Source organism: Gobio gobio (genome assembly GCF_949357685.1).
Source record: "Gobio gobio genome assembly, chromosome: 23".
In the NCBI taxonomy this organism is placed as follows: Eukaryota; Metazoa; Chordata; class Actinopteri; order Cypriniformes; family Gobionidae; genus Gobio; species Gobio gobio.
In genome coordinates, this window is record NC_137119.1 from 23,694,481 (window position 1) to 23,712,481 (window position 18,001).

At 44.1% G+C, this 18,001-nt stretch overlaps 1 protein-coding gene across 1 annotated transcript in view; it reads right to left on the bottom strand.

Moving 5' to 3' along the window:
• The window catches only part of cntnap2a (contactin associated protein 2a), a 573,759-nt gene that overhangs the window by 272,206 nt on the left and 283,552 nt on the right, over window positions 1-18,001 (bottom strand). The window contains exon 9 of the mRNA XM_079806533.1: window positions 2,080-2,229. Within this exon, the coding sequence (XP_079662659.1) occupies window positions 2,080-2,229 (150 nt within the window). The remainder of the gene's footprint in view (window positions 1-2,079; window positions 2,230-18,001) is intronic.

Here is an 18,001-nt window from a genome sequence, read left to right on the forward strand (position 1 = left end):
GACTTGATTGGAGTGCCGAATTGCAGAGCTTGTGCAAACATATCCGCATTGCTATTATCAGATGCTTGCTTAACTGTTGTTTTTTCACTTCTGTCAATTTTGAGATGCATTTATTTTATTGAGAGAAAACCCTGCCGAACATACAACGACCAGGCATAACGTTATGACCCCTAATATTGTGTTGGTCCCCATTTTGCTGCCAAAACAGCCCCGACCCGTCGAGGCATGGATTCGACTAGACCCCTAAAGGTGTGCTATGGTATCTGGCACCAAGATGTTAGCAGCAGATCCTTTAAGTCCTGTAAGTTGCGAGGTGGGGCCTCTATGGATCTGACTTGTTTGTTCAGCACATCCCACAGATGCTCGATTGGATTGATATCTGGGGAATTTGGAGGCCAAGTCAACACCTCAAACCATTCCTGAACCATTCTTGCTTTGTGGCAGGGCGTATTATCCTGCTGAAAGAGGACACAGCCATCAGGGAATACCAATTCCATGAAAGGGTGTACATGGTCTGCAACAATGCTTAGGTAGGTGATACGTGTCAAAGTAACATCCACATGGATGGCAGGACCCAAGGTTTCCCAGCAGAACATTGCCCAAAGCATCACACTGCCTCCGCCGGCTTGCCTTCTTCCCATAGTGCATCCTGGTGCCATGTGTTCCACAGGTAAGCAACACACACGCACCCAGCCATCCACGTGATGTAAAATAAAACATGATTCATCAGACCAGGCCACCTTCCATTGCTCCGTGGTCCAGTTCTGATGTTCACGTGCCCACTGTTGGTGCTTTCGGCGGTGGACAGGGGTCAGCATGGGCACCCTGACTGGTCTGCGGCTATTCAGCCACATATGCAAAAAATTGCGATGCACTGTGTATTCTGACACCTTTCTATCAGAACCAGCATTAACTTCTTGAGCAGTCTGAGCTACAGTAGTTTGTCTGTTTGATCGGACCACACGGGCCAGTCTTCGCTCCCCACGTGCATCAATGAGCCTTGGCCGCCCATGACCCTGACGCCGGTTCACCACTGTTCCTTCCTTGGACCACTTTTGATAGACACTGACCACTGCAGACCGGGAACACCCAACAAGAGCTGCAGTTTTAGAGATGCTCTAACCCAGTCGTCTAGCCATCACAATTTGACCCTCACCCAAATCCTTACGCTTTCCCATTTTTCCTGCTTCTAACACATCAACTTTGAGTTGCCTGATATATCCCACCCAATAACAAGTGCCGTGATGAAGAAATAATCAGTGTTATTCACTTCACTTCACTTCACTCCCAAAAGCATGGGCGGCATCGGGATGTTCACAAAAAAATGTACCATTGCAAAGGAATTTCACAGTTTTTTACCCCTAAGCGAAAAACTAAAAATAACTTTGCTGTGAGTATATCATAGCCTTTATCAGATATCTTTGGGCCGAGGACAACTGATGCTTCCAACAGCTATACAAGTTCTGACTACCAACTTAAGATGGTAGCGATTAAGCCAAACAAACTTTTTGAGGGGTTTACCAACAGGCTTAGATGGACTAGCTCTGGCTCGCATTTGACTTTTATCTCAGTTGCATTGTGAGGCCCAATGTTTTTCCTAAAGACGCAGTTATGGCTTAAAGTGAATTTTAAATAAGTAACATGTGTGATAAATGTTTTATTCATTCTAACATCAAAACTGTACTGACATTTTGCCTTAACACTCTGGCTCCCATGAGAGTTAAAAGACAATGGAAGATGTTCACACTAATCTGGGCAGCCAATTATTTCTTCTTTTAAGCAGACCATCCCTTTGTTAATTTTCTTTCATTTTCCAATTAAACAAGATTAAGCATAAAAGCATATCAGCATATATGTCCACCCTGATTTATTTAAAGGGCTGTCTTTATGCATGCATAGTGAAGAAAGTTCTCAAAATCCTTTCTAGTGCTGGTCCCTCAGCAGAAACAAATTCAAAGGCCTTTGTAAATCAGTGTCAGCATCCAATACACCAGGGAGAGTGAGAAGATCTGAAGATCTATTCTTTCTTATGGTACTTTGGCATTCTCAGTTTTGGTCTCTGTACATTTTTTAACTTGCCTCCAAAGTGGTACGTGCTTCCTGTTGTGATCTGGACAGGTGAGTTGGTTCTCACAGCCGATGCTTCATCCCCATCAATGGTCAGCATGGCAAAGTTCTCTTTGGCCAGGAAACGAACATCATGCCATTCTCCATCATTCAGACCAGAACCTATAAGAAAAGATAGATAAATTTACACCCAAAACAATGTTGCAACCTTTTCACTGTTGACTCTGTCAAGTAAAAATATACACTTTCCATACAACTTGAATACGTGTGTAAACATAATTTTTTTTAACCTAGCCTTGTCATAAAAAGGTCAAATTATCTGAGATTTTAAGTCCCTTTTTAACCAAGTTAAGAGAGTTTTTCTCCATGATTAAATTTCCCCTCTGTTTTTTTTTCTGGCACATTGGTCACGCCACAATTTTACAGTTTTACTGTATTTTTGATCAAATAAATGCAGCCTTGATGAGACTTCTTTATAAAACATAAAGAAATCGTATCGAGTACGACCCCAAACTTTTAAATGGAAGAGTATATATTCTAAGAAATATAATAAAATGGCAAACTACTTAATTTGGTCTCATTTCAAAAATCTTTTAATACAGATTTGTTTTCTTCAATATGATACCAGGACAGTTGTATCACCTTGACATGTTTGACTTTAAAGCCCACCAAAAAATGAACATGTTCATTATTGAAGCGGTGTACTCAGGTCATCGTATGTATGAATTGCATTTTGAAAAGAGTCACATCATTGACACCGCCGTCGGTGTGTGAATGAGTGTATGAATGGGTGAATGTGAGGCAAATGTAAAGCGCTTTGGATGGCCGTAGGTCTGTTAAAAGCGCTATATAAATGCAGTCCATTTACCATTTACCATTGACCTGCATCATGGGCGTCGGAACCAATGTATGTGGATGGGACAAGACCCACCCAATTTTTAAGACCAATGATATAGGACCCACTCACTTTTATTGTCTCTAATTCAGCGCATATGTCTGTTCACTTTTCAGAGCGCTGTCAGACAAATTCATTCCACTTGGGGAATGCCCTAATAAATTTAACTTCCGCGATTTAGCTACAGCCTTGACTTCCACGCTGCTGCTTCCTCAAATCCATTCCACTTGACTCATTCAAAGTCCATATAAATTAAACTCCATACTCACGCCTGCTACACCCCCGCGACACAGCAAGGTAAACAAAGCATCTTAGCATATCTGCTACTCAGATGGGTCTGGCTGTGTGCACACATACTGTCACTAAACAAGCTGGAATTAAAGTGAATGTTCATGTTTTGTTTGCCTGTTGCTTTTAAAGGCATCATGTAGTCTTTATTGCAGCACTAAGTTACAGTTACATACACTATGTTGTTTTAATGCTTACAGTTATCTGACGTTTTTTGCTAGGCTAGCTAGCTAGCTACAGTAAATCAATCAACCAGTGTTAGCAGCTCTTTGAATCCTGGTCAATGAGAGAAGCTAGTTGTTGTACCAGTGCTATGTGTTGATATTAAAGCCAAGGTGCTACTTTAATAATGCATCTACTCAAATAAAAATCTTTCTGGGGGAGGACCTAATCAATTTTTTTTGCTTCTGACGCACATGACCCACATACATATAAGTGAATGGGATTTATACTTCTGGAATCCGACTGCTACGCTCAATAGGCTAATGAGGATAAAATAACAAGCCTCAGAGTCTCCACTGAGGGCGGATTCAAGGCAACGGGGGTTCAGGTTAACAAACCCACAGCAGCTGCTGATTTGACAGCTCTGATTGATAAATCAGAGAGGTGTTATTTACTCTGATGCCATCGTGAAGGGCAAAAGTCATCAGAACATAATAACCAGGTTGATGCTAGCTTAGAGGAATGAATTCCTTTCCACCATTAATCATGCACTGGTGGAAAGACATTACCTCATTGGAGGTCCCCAGTGGCCAGTTTACCTCTATCTGTCACACACCACAAAACACTGAACAACTGTTCTCTCCTTCCTGAGTGCTCTCACTCTCGGGCACAGTCCACTTGGTACGAACAAGGCCAAAGTACCTTACACGCCATTGCCTCTGATAAATTTGTCTCTCAGAAGTTGCTGGTGATATAAAAGGAGAGCGCTTTCTGCCATTTACCTCGTATGTCATCCATCAGTTTCTCTCAAACTCTGTACATTTTGTGCTTGCGTAGGTGTATGAAGTGGACGGTGTAACAGACAGATGGACATGCCTGTCACGAGAGGCTCTGAGGGACAGTTGGACAAACAGATGGCTTTTGTGTACATGATAAATTATGTTAAGTGCCGTAATGTGACAACACCACATCAAATGAGTGTCAGTGACGTCTGAGAGTTGGGTGTACAAAGCTGATGAGATAACGGTGTGAGCTGCATCTGATTATATTGGGATGCCCTGAAGAAAAAATACAGCATAGTTAAGGTTAAGCTCTTATATAACCAGTAAAACTGGTGGGTAACCAGCATAAGGTATGCTTTAAGTAGCTTCATGCTGGTTAAACTTGTGCAGTAACAGACTAGAATTGCCCAATTAAAACTAGTCTAAAACTAATCTAAAAGCTTTTTTCAACAGGGAATTACAGTTACATGTTAATTGCAAGGTTCAAACAATATAACACTATCCATAAAAAAATGCAAAGAAGCAAATACATAGCACAAGCAGTGTAGCCCGATTCACGAACAAATGACTGATTTGAAACTAATTATAAATATTTTACTAGCTATAACTATTTTAAGGAAAAATCCATCTTGAAACAAAGCATTGAAGGCTTGTTAAACTTGCATCAGAAATATTACTCACTGTTTGTGGACTGCTCTGCTTCTGTCAAACAGGTAAGCGATCACCCAATGGAATTGCCTCAGTTTCTAAATGCATACGCCACGTCTAACGACATTGCACATCAGTTACGCTCGTCAGATGTAGCGTAAGTATTTTGAACTGCGAGAGGCACTACACTTTTTCCGTAAGTTGAATACGGAAAGCGGTTGGCTGGAAGCTAGATCATTTACTTTATAAAGTTTCAAATATGGATATTTTTCTTACACAAACGCATCGATTCGCTTCAGAAGGCCTTTATGAACCCCCCAGAGCCGTGTGGAGCAGTTATATATGACGGACAGATGCACTTTTATGGACTTCAAAAACGATGCAAGAATTCACTGCCATTATAATGCTTGGATTAGCCAGGACTTTTTTAATATAACAATTGTATAATGTGTTTAATGTCATATACACCTAGGATGACTTGAGGGTGAGTAAATAATGGGCTAATTTTATTTTTTGGTTGAACTAACCCTTTAATACAATTTCCTAAAACAAATTGTTTCAATCATGAACTGAGAAATAAATTGTTTTGACATATAAGAGGTCATCATACTATAAGAATATCCTGTAAGTTTTAGAACTGAAAACTTCCATGTTAGTCCAAAAACAGCTTTTATTGTTACCAAGCCCAGCGAACAACTCATTGTGGAATGTGCCTGGTGAAAGACCGCCCCTGCAGAGGAAAATCAATGCCTACTTCATCATTGTAACTTTGGCCCCGCCCACTGGCGTGTTAGTGAGATGACAAGTAGAGAAAAGCATTACCTGATGGACTACAAATAAACTTACCTTCCAAAGGATCCTAATGCTAGGAATGTGGCTATTTATTTTCAACAATGTGAATGTCTCAGTTGAGTATTATTAATTTGCATTCAGTACATTTTACAGTGGATTCTTTGGTAAATCAGTCGCAATTTCAGCGCAAGCTTTGCAAACAGACTTTTACCATATGGACTTGTTAGTGTGCAGATATCGAGTTGCAATGACGAGATCGCTGCATTCATGTGCTCAACATGTCTGTGATTGGCTTCATGCTCATCACTGCAACCTTAAAGCCACAATCTAAATATAATGCTATAATCAACACTTTTCAAGTTTAGTTAACCTTGAGAGCTGTAATAGTATAAAGGTGCTAAAAGTTTTTGAGAGAGCAATACTAGCTATTTCATATATAAAGATGTCAGCCAATCACAGCAGTGGGCGTTTACACTGAAGTCTCACAGCAGACACGTCCCTTCAAACAGAGCGTTCAGAGCAGAGGGCTAAAATCAGGGTAAAATGCCTTTCATTTCTAAATTATGACAATTTTGATGTAACAATCATACTAACATTATAAGTGTGCCACAGTAAACATTATAAAACACTAAAACAATGCAGTTCATGACCCCTTTAATGACTAAAATTCTAAAATATTGAGATATCAATTTCTACATACAATGCCATCCATCCATAAAAAGTAACAACAACAAAAAAATCTGTTTCATAGAAAAATCCCTCAGTGTAACCATAATACACTCAAAGTTGATCTAATTAGGTCAGAGAGGTGGATTGTGGTACATCTTGATGTAAACCTCCACAGCATCACTGCGATCGGCCTTTTGCAACTTACCTAATTATACTACATTGGTGTGAAAGGGCATCATCCCTTCATGTCCCTGTGAGAGACCCTGTGGTCATTACCCATCGTCACGGATTAATTAAGACAGGAGGAAACCCTCTGTTAACACAAAGTGGGTCCCTTGAACTCTGACGGATCAACCTACAGTCATTACTTTTCTACCTGCTTAATCAACTTTCCCATGATGACCTTCAGCTTATCAGGATCACATATTTAGTCTCTATCTTACAACATGAATGAACTCCATTGACAGAATAAGAGATGCTCATAGACAACACCACCCAAACAGATTTTGATAAATGTCTTGTGGATTCCAGTCGCACAAAACCATTAAAGTGCGAATGACATTTGAAGGACTCTGCGCCCTTTAAAAGCAGGTGCATCCTCATATGGGGTTCAAAGGTAGGGATGCAATTACAGCGATGCACAGCCTCCAGCTCTATTTGTCATCATGGTAAGTCTGATATTTGAGTATGTGGGCCTGGATAGAACTGCAAAAGGCTCAAGCCAAGAAGCCCCAGATGCAATAATGTCATCAAAAAGGATTGCTGGGAAAGTTTGCGCTTCCTCGCTACTCAGAGGTTCACAGACACGAAACCGTGATTAATGTTAGGCTTTGCCAGGAAGGAGTGCTCTTAGGAGAGCAAGAACTTCAAGCTTCTGCTTTTCCATGAATATGTTTTTTGATACCGGAGTGTCTGAAATTGTCTTAGAAGCCCCCTTTTTAAACATAAAGAGAGAAGCGCTCAAATATGTATCAGGCCTTCTCTGTCCATCCCACAGAAGAATATTAATGACTTATCCGAGGGAGGTCTTGGTTATGTGACCAATTCTGATTTTCTACGAATGTCACAGGAAAAACTTTTGGATAAAATTCAATGAGAATGAATTGAGTAGCTTTAGTGTCTGATTCACTGACGGACTTATGCAAATCAGCTAATGGCAAAAACGCAATGTATATCTTTCAAATAAAATGTCAAAAGCACAATGAGCCTTGTGAATAATGCACAATATATTGAGCTGAATTGACATAAAATGGAAGCATCTTTTTGAGCTGAAAATAATGACACAGCGAAAACTCATCACATTTGGATCTGGTTAAAGTGCTTTGTGGGTGGATAATGAGGCAGTTTTCACGCAAAAAATCATGCCGCTGTTTAGTTAAAGTTCTTAATTAAGTAGCCTTTAGATGTATTGTTCAAAAGTGTGGAGTTGGTAAGATTTTTTTTATGTATTTGAAAGTAGTCGCTGTTGCTCACCAAGGCCGAACCCAGAGTAAAACAGTAATATTGTGCAATATGACTACAATTTAAAATAACAATTGATATTTTAGTATATTTAAAAACTGAATGTATTCCTGTTTAATTTTTTGCGTCATTACTCCAGTCTTCAGTGTCACATGATCCTTCAGAAATCATTCTAATATCCTGATGTGGTGCTCAAAAACAGTTGATTACAACAAATGATTAATCAATTTGTCGAAACCATGATTCATGTTTCAGGACTCTTTGATGAATAGAAAGCTTGAAAGAGTATTTATTTTGTAACATATATTTGTCTTTAATGTCACTTTAAAATCAATTTATTGCATCCTGGCTGAATACAATTTTCTTTAAAAAAGAAAAGAAAAAAGATGTAGAAAATATGTTTCATAATTAGATTGTTACCTCTCATAAAAATACTTTTACAGATGCAATAAAATAACCTTACACCATGAGGGCATACATATTTTCCGTTTTTGACAATGCACCAGCAATACTGAGTGAAAACCCACTGATATTTGTCTAAGCACTGTTTAAGACCACATCCTGTTTAATTCATACCTCTAGGCTGACCTGGCACAAAGCTACAATTTGCTTTGTATCTTGACTTTGACCTGATGTAGGGTCCATTTCTTGAGGCACAGCCTGTGGGCTCCAGGGAATGGAGCTCAGACTCGCCATTACTGTTTGCAGAGGCTTTTCTGAGTGATGTAAAATACATACAACCACTCGATGGCCTTCAACATTCATCCTCGCAAAATCAGAAATATTGCCAGCTATTGTTGTGGTAAAAGAACGTCTCGGTTACATATGTAACCCTCGCTCGGCTCGTTCCTGAAGGAGGGAACAGAGACGTTACGTCAGAAACTGACGAAATGGGGGTTTCACTTAGAAGCCTATCACCTTCGAATTCTACAAAACGAGCCAATGGCTTTTGCATAGCGCAACTCCGCCCCACCTGGTGTGTATACAAGGAGCTGCGTGTGCAATCTCGCATTACGTTACCTACTGAGGAGCTGAGGCTGAGTGCCCCGGCCATACCAGCAGTAAAGCGGTTGTGGCATGGGGACGTAATGTCTCCATTCCCTCCTTCAGGGAATGAGGGTTAAATACGTAAGACTATGCCTTACGTCAGCGACTGACGGAATGGGGGTCCCTATCTAATCTCGCCACAACGGCTGTCTTCCAGCGACCTTCGCTGACCTGAGCTCCCTGCCTAGCACGAATGAAGGGCTAGGCTCAACACCGAATACCAAGGTACACTGGGAAGTATATCACCCTTTTGTGGAAATATGCAACACAATGCCTGCCCGCAGGGAAGACTTAAGAATACACATCTGACCCGAGTACGGGATGCATATGGAACACTCTGAGGTATCCAGCCTGCAGGGTGGAATGTTTCAACCCCAGGGATGGCAAGGTGGTCTTGCCAAGGGAAGACACATGCTCAGAGGAGACTTACCGTGGAAATATACATGTGGGAGTTACACAGAGGGAGAACCATGTACATGGAGGCACTGAGCCTAACACGAGGGCTGACCGAGCGGACATGCACTCTGGTGTCGGCATCAACAGTGCTGGAGGAACTCAGGACTTCACTGAGAAACTCACCTAAGTAAAAATAGCGCACGCATCCAGTCCGTGGAGTGGAATGGCGCAGCAAGCAATGACACCCAGCCAGTCCTACTTACTGGCCACTGGGAGCGAGTACACGAGAGGACACTGGCTCTACACGGACATTGAAGAATCTCGCAAAAGTGTTAAGTGTCACCCAGCCTGCAGCTCTGTATATGTCTGTTAGCGAGGCGTCATGCGCTAGAGCCCAAGAGGAAGCCACACTCGTGGTGGAGTGTGCCTTCACCCCTAGGGGGCATGGCAGGCCATGAACCTGGTAAGCCAGGACAAAGGTGTCCACTATCCAGTGAGAGAACCTCTACTTGGAGAGAGCCTTCGCCTTCTGCTGCCCTCCTTAACAGACAAAGAGCTGGTCTGAGGTCCTGAAACACTGCGTCCTGTCTACGTAAGTGCGGAAAGCACGTACTGGACAGAACAGTGCCACGGCTGAGTCCGCCTCCTCCCGGGGCAGCGCTTGCAGGTTCACCACCTGATCTCTGAAAGGAGCGGTGGGAACCTTGGAAAAATATCCAGGCCGGGGTCTTAGGATGACGTGAGAGTTAGCCGGCCCAAATTCCAGGCACGCTTCGTCAAACGAAAATGCCTGCAGGTCCCCTACCTTCTTGATGGAAGCCAAAGCAATCTAGAGCACCGCCTTCATAGAGAGGTATTTATGCTCAACTGACTGCAGTGGCTCAAAGGAAGCTCTCTGCAGGGCAGATAAAACCACTGCGAGGTCCTTAGAGGGCATCTGTAGAGGGCGACGTGGATTTAACCTCCTCGCTCCTCTAAGGAACCTGATGACCAGGTCATGCTGTCCTACTGTTTTTGAATCCACAAGATTATGGTGCACAGAGATCACAGCCATGTAAACCTTCAGGGTGGAAGGAGACAGCCTTCGTAACAACCCTTCTTGGAGGAAGAAGACCACAGACCCGATCAGGTGATGAAGAGGTTCCACTTCAGAGCGGAGGCATGTCTCATGGACCAGGCTCTAGCTGAAGAGATGGCAGCTATCACCTGAGGAGGTAAGGTACTCAAACCTACCGTGTCCCATCCAGAATCCACACGTGCAGGTTCCACAGGTCGGGACGCGGGTGCCAGAGGGTGCCCCGTCTCTGAGAAAGGAGGTCCTTCCTCGAGTCCCATACTTTAGATGGGTCCCATACTCGTTTTGTAGAACTCTAGGGGGAGCGAAACCCCCCTTCCGTCAGTCACTGATGTAACGAGTAGTGACTGACTGAAAGGGAACTGGAAGTGCTCCTTTAACTGCTGCACAATTATATAAATATTTCATTCGCACTATATAATAACGCACCATATAAAGACAATTTTAAGCTTTTTATCAATTCACATAAAATGAAAAAGAAAAATGTTACTATTAAATAACATGGAAAGCCATAAAATAAATGTGAACGTGTAGATGTCAAAGACTGTGTGGAGCTACGTCAAGAACACTGGATAATTCAGAAGAAGCCTGAGGGATAAACCTGATATTCTCTGCTCTCAGTCACCTCCACATATCACATTGATTTTTGAAGCTATCACTATCCTGAAGGGGACAGGAAAACTAGAGAGAGAACTCAGTTTATTTCTGACTGATAAAATTTGACCAATGCACTGGCTTTGAAATAGACAAACCTCTTGTTTTTCCTCTGGAAAATGGACATGGTTAAGCAAAGTTCACGGGTCAAAGCTTGGAGCTTTTTTAAAGCTGTTTTTTTTTTTTTTCATCTTGGCAAAAGGATGGCCTGGAGTGTTTAACTAGACATGAGCTATAAAACAGAGAGCACTGTAACAGACACTATCAGAGTGAGAACAGCTAAGATAACAGCTCGCACACAGACATTATTAAAAATGGGCAAAGTCATGGACATAAGATACCATCTATCTGATCTTACTGTAAATTATAGATGAGCTAAAGACAATAGACAAAATGCCTTGCTACCTACCGCCTATCATGCACATTGTCCATCATGGAATCCTATAATGAAATGATTTGGAAAGAGAGGTTTTCAACAAAATAAATTGGACCCCTAATTATGACAATCTCCATTATGACCCCTCTCCTAAAATATAAAAAAGCTACACTAATGTTCAGTAAGATTTAGTTTTTTTTGGAAGAGATTATTACTTTCATTCAGCAAAGATGCATTCAATCGATCAATAGCGACAGTAAAGACATTTACATTGTTATAAAATATTCTAATTCAAACAAATGCCTATTCAGCAAAGAATCCCGGACAAAAATGCATTACAGTCTCCAGGGCCGGACTGGGACACATTTCAGGCCGGGAAATCCTACACCCATCCAGACCATCCTATGCACCCAAATAAAATTTAGAAAACACGGACAACCCTATTTTTTCCCTAAATAATTAAAGGCTTTATCTAGAACGGTACCCTCACTTCCCTTTTCCTTTTCTTAATTTTCCCTATTATCTCTCTGCCTCTCCCTTCCACCAGGATCATCAGCCTCATACACTAAGTCAAGAGGAGTTCTAGTATTATTGGAAAATTTTAACTAAAACATTAATATATAAATAATGTATGTATGTATGCCTGTTTAACGTGTGTATTATTCTCGTTCCTGTCTCTTCTTCACCTGTCACTTGTTCTAGCCTCATGTTACAAACAGATATATCTCCACATTGGTGCAAAACAGCCACCTTATTTAAAAAAAAAAAATTCTAGCTAAACTTACTTAAATATCCAAAATTTATCAACACTATATTTCATACAATATGTAAAAAAAGAAAAAGTTTCTTATTTTACTTCTACTCCCTGTCTGGCTGAATCTGATGTGTGATCACTGCACCACAGCTAGTGCTAGGTTGATTATCTCCACCTTCATTTGATTAAAAAAAAGGGGGGAAAAGTTTTAAACCTCACAAATGGGCAGACATAGGGTGCCGGCTCAATCAGCTCCCTAGTTCAGTAGTCAGCCCAAGGAATGATTCCCTGATCAGTGCCCTGACTACTAAACTAGGGACCTGATTGAGACACAACCATCATTTTCTAAACAGTCTAAATGTATTCAATAATAAACTACATTATGACAGTATCTATTTAGAAAAACCCTAATAAAATGGTATTGCATTATTTTTTGTTGATGTCTGCACTATTGCTCCTGTCTCCCTGCTCGCAGTACCTACAATATAAATGTGAATATTTGTCTGGTAAATTACTAATGTAACTTTACACTAAATAATATTAATCTCCTTTAGCATACAGTATTTTAAGTAACGATAGTAATAGGGGCGCTACCGCTAACATTTGCTAGCTGTTCAAAACTAATTTAACAAAGAAAGAAAGTACAGTATTTACAGATGAAACTGACCTGCACTTGAAGCCCTGAACAGGTCAGTAATTTTGCAACGTTTCGCTGCTTCTTCTTGGAGTGCTTTCTTTTTCTTTGCCCTTTCCCTCTCTGCTCGACCTGGACGGTTTCTCTCCAACATCGGGTGCTGCTCGCATTTCTGTTTAACCGTTTGGCTGAGGCGTAAAGTCGAATCGTAGTCTTGCCAGTCAGGTCAAGACTAATAGATTCATTTATTTTTATTATTATTAATAATTTTATTGAATGGCAAATTCGAAAAAAGAAAGAAAACGCTTGCTGGCAGCAGGCCAAATGAATCGCCAGGCCTGACAGTCTCTATAAAAATATTAAACAGCACAAATGTTTTTAAACATTAATGATAATAATACTAGGAAATGTTACTTCAGCACAAAAGCAGTAATGGCTGCTGAAAACGTCTCGGTTACGGATGTAACCCTCGTTCCCTGAGGAGGGAACGGAGACGTAACGTTAGTGACTAACGAATGGGGGTTTCGCTTAGAAGCCTATCAACTTCGAGTTTAGAGAAAACGCCCCGTGCCAATGCCATGGGCATGCGGAATTTGCATACGTAACTCCGCCTCACTGCGTGAGTATATAAGGAAGTACGAAGCAATATCGCATTATGTTACCTGCTTGAGGAGCCAAGACTGAACTCCTGCGTTCCAGGTAGCACAGCTGATGTGGCAAGGGGACGTTACGTCTCCGTTCCCTCCTCAGGGAACGAGGGTTACATCCGTAACCGAGACGTTCCCTTTCGTTCAGTCACTACGACGTAACGTTAGTGACTAACGAATGGGGGTCCCAATATAATCCCGCCACTCAGCTGTCTTCCAGCGCCCTGCGTAAGTGTGAGTACCCTGTCGTAAGACTAGTACAGACGAAGGACTCCCACTTAACACAGGAATACCAAGGTACACTGGGAAGCATATCCCAGTGAGGGAATGCCAAAAATGCCTGCCCGTGGGGAGGACTTAAGAGACACATATGAGCCGGTAGGGGCTGCATATGGAAGATCTCTAGGGTACCAGCCGAAGGTGGATTTTTAACCCTAGGGGTGGCGGGGACACGCCAAGGGAAGAAACCCGCTTGCTGCGGAGACTTACAGTGAAATACACATGTGGGGGTCGCCGGAGGGAACCATGCACATGGGGCACCTGGCCGGACATGAGGGTCTGGGCTCGAAAGGGCAGACTGAACTGATGTCGGCGTCGACAGTGCTGGAGGAGCTCAGGGCTCTCGGGGAGCTCACCTGAGGAAATATCGCACGTATCCAGTCCGTGGAGTGGAGTGGCGAGCAAGCGAAGACACCTGAACCTGGCCCATCACCGGCCCCTCGGGAGGGCGAGTACATAGTCGGACACTGGCTCCACTCGGAGATTGTAGAATCTGGCGAATGTGTTGGGTGTCGCCCAGCCTGCAGCTCTGCAGATGTCTGCTAGCGAGGCGCCATGCGCTAGAGCCCAAGAGGAGGCCACACTCCGGGTGGAGTGTGCCTTCACACCAAGGGGACACGGTCGGCCTTGCTGCTGGTAAGCCAAAGCAATGGTGTCCACTATCCAGTGAGACAGCCTTTGCTTTGAGAGAGCACTTCCCTTCCGCTCTCCACCATAACAGACAAAGAGCTGGTCTGAGGTCCTGAACACTGCGTCATGTCTACGTAGGCGCGGAGGGCGCGTACTGGACAGAGCAATGCCAAGGCTGGGTCTGCCTCCTCCAAAGGCAGCGCTTGCAGGTTCACCACCTGGTCCTTAAACGGAGTGGTGGGAACCTTGGGCACATATCCAGGCCGGGGTCTCAGGATGACGTGAGAGTTAGCCGGCCCGAATTCCAGGCACGCTTCGTCAACCGAAAATGCCTGCAGGTCCCCGACCCTCTTAACTGAGGCCAATGCGGTCAGCAGAGCCGTCTTCATAGACAGGAACTTAATATCAACCGACCGCAAAGGCTCGAAGGGAGGTCTCTGCAGAGCAGTTAACACTACTGCGAGGTCCCAAGAGGGTACGAGAGGAGAGCGAGGAGGATTCAGTCTCCTGGCTCCCCTCAGGAACCTGATGACCAGGTCTCGCTGACATACCTTTTTGTTCTCCAAGAGATCGTGGTGGGCAGATATTGCAGCCACATATACTTTGAGGGTGGAGGGAGACAGCCTTCGCTCCAGCCCCTCTTGGAGAAACTCAAGCACGGACCCGATCGGGCATTTCCAGGGGTCTTCTTGGCGGGAAGAGCACCAGGTGACGAAGAGGTTCCACTTCAACGCATAGGCATGCCGAGTGGACTCTGCCCTAGCGGAAGTGATGGTGGCGACCACCGTAGGTGGTAGGCCACTCAAACCTGCCGCGTCCCGTCTAGGAGCCACACGTGGAGGCTCCAGAGGTCGGGACGTGGGTGCCAAAGGGTGCCCCGTCTCTGAGTAAGGAGGTCCGGTCTCAGAGGAATAGGCCAGGGAGGGGCTGTCGCAAGGAGTACGAGTTCGGGGAACCAGGTCCGGCCGTGCCAGTGCGGGGCGACCAAAAGGACCTGCTCCTTGTCCTCCCTGATCTTGCACAGGAGCTGTGCGAGTAGGCTCACTGGGGGGAACGCATATTTGCGTAGGCCCCGCGGCCAGCTGTGCGCCAGTGCATCCGTGCCGAGCGTGCCCTCGGTCAGGGAATAATACAGGCTGCAGTGGGAAGAGTCGTGGGAGGCAAACAGATCTACCTGTGCGTCGCCGAACTGTTCCCAAATCAGCTGAACCGTCCGGGGATGGAGTCTCCATTCTCCCGGGAGGGGCTGAAACCGCGAGAGCTCGTCGGCTGCGTGGTTCAGGACTCCCGGAATATGGACAGCACGAAGGGACCTCAGGCGCTTCTGACTCCATAAAATGAGATGGCGGGCGAGTTGAGACATACGGCGGGAGCGTAGACCGCCCTGGTGGTTGATGTACGCTACTACGGCCGTGTTGTCTGTCCGGACAAGTACATGTTGGCCCTTCAGCAGCGCTCGGAAGCGGTGCAGGGCGAAACGTACTGCCAGCAACTCGAGGCAATTGACATGCAGGAGGCGCTGGGGTCCTGTCCAGGAGCCCGCGGCTGCTTGTCCATTGCACATGGCACCCCAGCCCGTGGCAGAGGCATCCGTCGATACGACAACATGCCTGGAAACTCGTTCTAAGGGCACACCGGCCCGGAGAAAACTGAGGTTCGACCACGGGGTGAGCGTCTGTAAGCAGGCCCGAGTCACTTGGACCCGGAGCGTGCCAGACTGCCATGCCCATCTCGGGACTCGATCGCGAAGCCAGTGCTGAAGCGGTCTCATATGAAGCAATCCGAGCGGCGTTACCGCGGCTGCAGATGCCATATGCCCCAGGAGCCTCTGAAATAGTTTCAGTGGAACCGCACTCTTGCTCTCGATTTGACGGAGGCAAGTCAGCAGAGACTGCGCGCGCTCGCTCGAAAGCTGCGCGTACATGGCGACCGAGTCGATCTCCATACCGAGAAAGGAGATCCTCTGCACGGGGCAAAGTTTGCTCTTTTCCCAGTTGACCCGAAGGCCCAGACGGGCTAAGTGGTGGAGAACCAGATCTCTGTGTCCGCAAACCTGCTCTCGAGAGTGGCCCAGTATGAGCCAGTCGTCGAGGTAGTTCAGGATGCGAACCCCGTGCTGCCGAAGGGGCGCAAGGGCTGCCTCGGCAATCTTCGTGAAGACGCGAGGGGACAGAGATAGCCCGAAAGGGAGAACCGCGTACTGGTATGCCCGCCCCTCGAAAGCAAACCGTAGGAACGGTCTGTGTCGAGGAAGGATGGAGACATGGAAGTAGGCGTCCTTCAGGTCGATCGCTGCAAACGTGACGTGTCACGTGCAAGCTCTTTTGTGAGAGGAAACTTTGCAGTCGATGCCGAATCGCCTAGGGAAACACACACCAGCTGTCAGGCGGACCACTGCACAGATCAGCAGGCAGGAAGTATGCGATCACTGGAACGCGCCGTCACACCAACACCGACTGGAAAGCTGCTCGTCTCGAAGAAGCTGACAGAGTCTCAGAAGGCTGTAGGAGTGAAGAAGTAGGTACTCTTGGCTCCGAAAGCAGAAACATAATGCGATATTGCTTCGTACTTCCTTATATACTCACGCAGTGAGGCGGAGTTACGTATGCAAATTCCGCATGCCCATGGCATTGGCACGCCATTGGGCGTTTTCTCTAAACTCGAAGTTGATAGGCTTCTAAGCGAAACCCCCATTCGTTAGTCACTAACGTTACGCCGTAGTGACTGAACGAAAGGGAACTCAGCTTTGCTATCATAGGAAGGAATTACATAATATATGAAAACAGAAAACATTTATGTTAAATTTTAATTTCACATAAAAGACTTATTCATAAAACATTAAACTTACAGATCAAATTGTTGAATAGTAATGTATATCCAGTATATTAATTAATAATCATTGCCATTAATTTAAACTGTGTGAAAAAGTGTCATATTATAAAAACAACATGTTGTTCAAAAATTTAATTTGTGTACTAAATCGAAAATATTTTTACAAATATTATCTGAAAACAGAGTCTGATGTTAGCTTGTGGTTAACTTTAATGCAAAGTACAAATACTGGGCAAAATATTTGATTGTAATTAGCCTTTTGAATTAAATATATTTAATTACTATATTTGATCTGCATCACTTGTCACGTTGGATTTATCAATTGAGCTTGATGCAATGCATGATGGGATTTTCTTTCTCTACGAAAGATACTGTACATTAGTTCCTGCATGAGAAGGCCGAAAGAAGGTTTGGAACAGCCTACACATCGGAAGTGTGCCTATAATGCCTTAAAATGCTGTCTCTGTAGACAGCGCACTGGGTTTTGGAACAGAGAAAATGACTCTCTCTGTTGAAAAAGGCTGTGTGAGACATCTGTTCGTTTTGGCTGAAGAGGAAGGAAATCAAACAGGAAGGAGTTTGAAAGCAAAGAAGCTGTTAACGAACGATTCAGTGCAGATTTTGAGGCCCACTTTGAACAAACATCCCTGAAAGATCAATGAATTATTGCACAACATCCATCAAGTTCATTCACTCACTTTAAATTTACTGAGAGCATGAGAGTACACAGGAAATTAACATCACATCCTCCATATACAATGTAAAGAATGGCTGCATCACATCCATTCTGCTGTCAAAACACAAACCCCTCCATCATTTGGAGACATTTAAGACAACATACAAGTCTTTGAAAGAAATCTGCTATAGGTGTTAAGAAGTTTCTGGAAAGATAAAACAATCTGTGTGATTATAT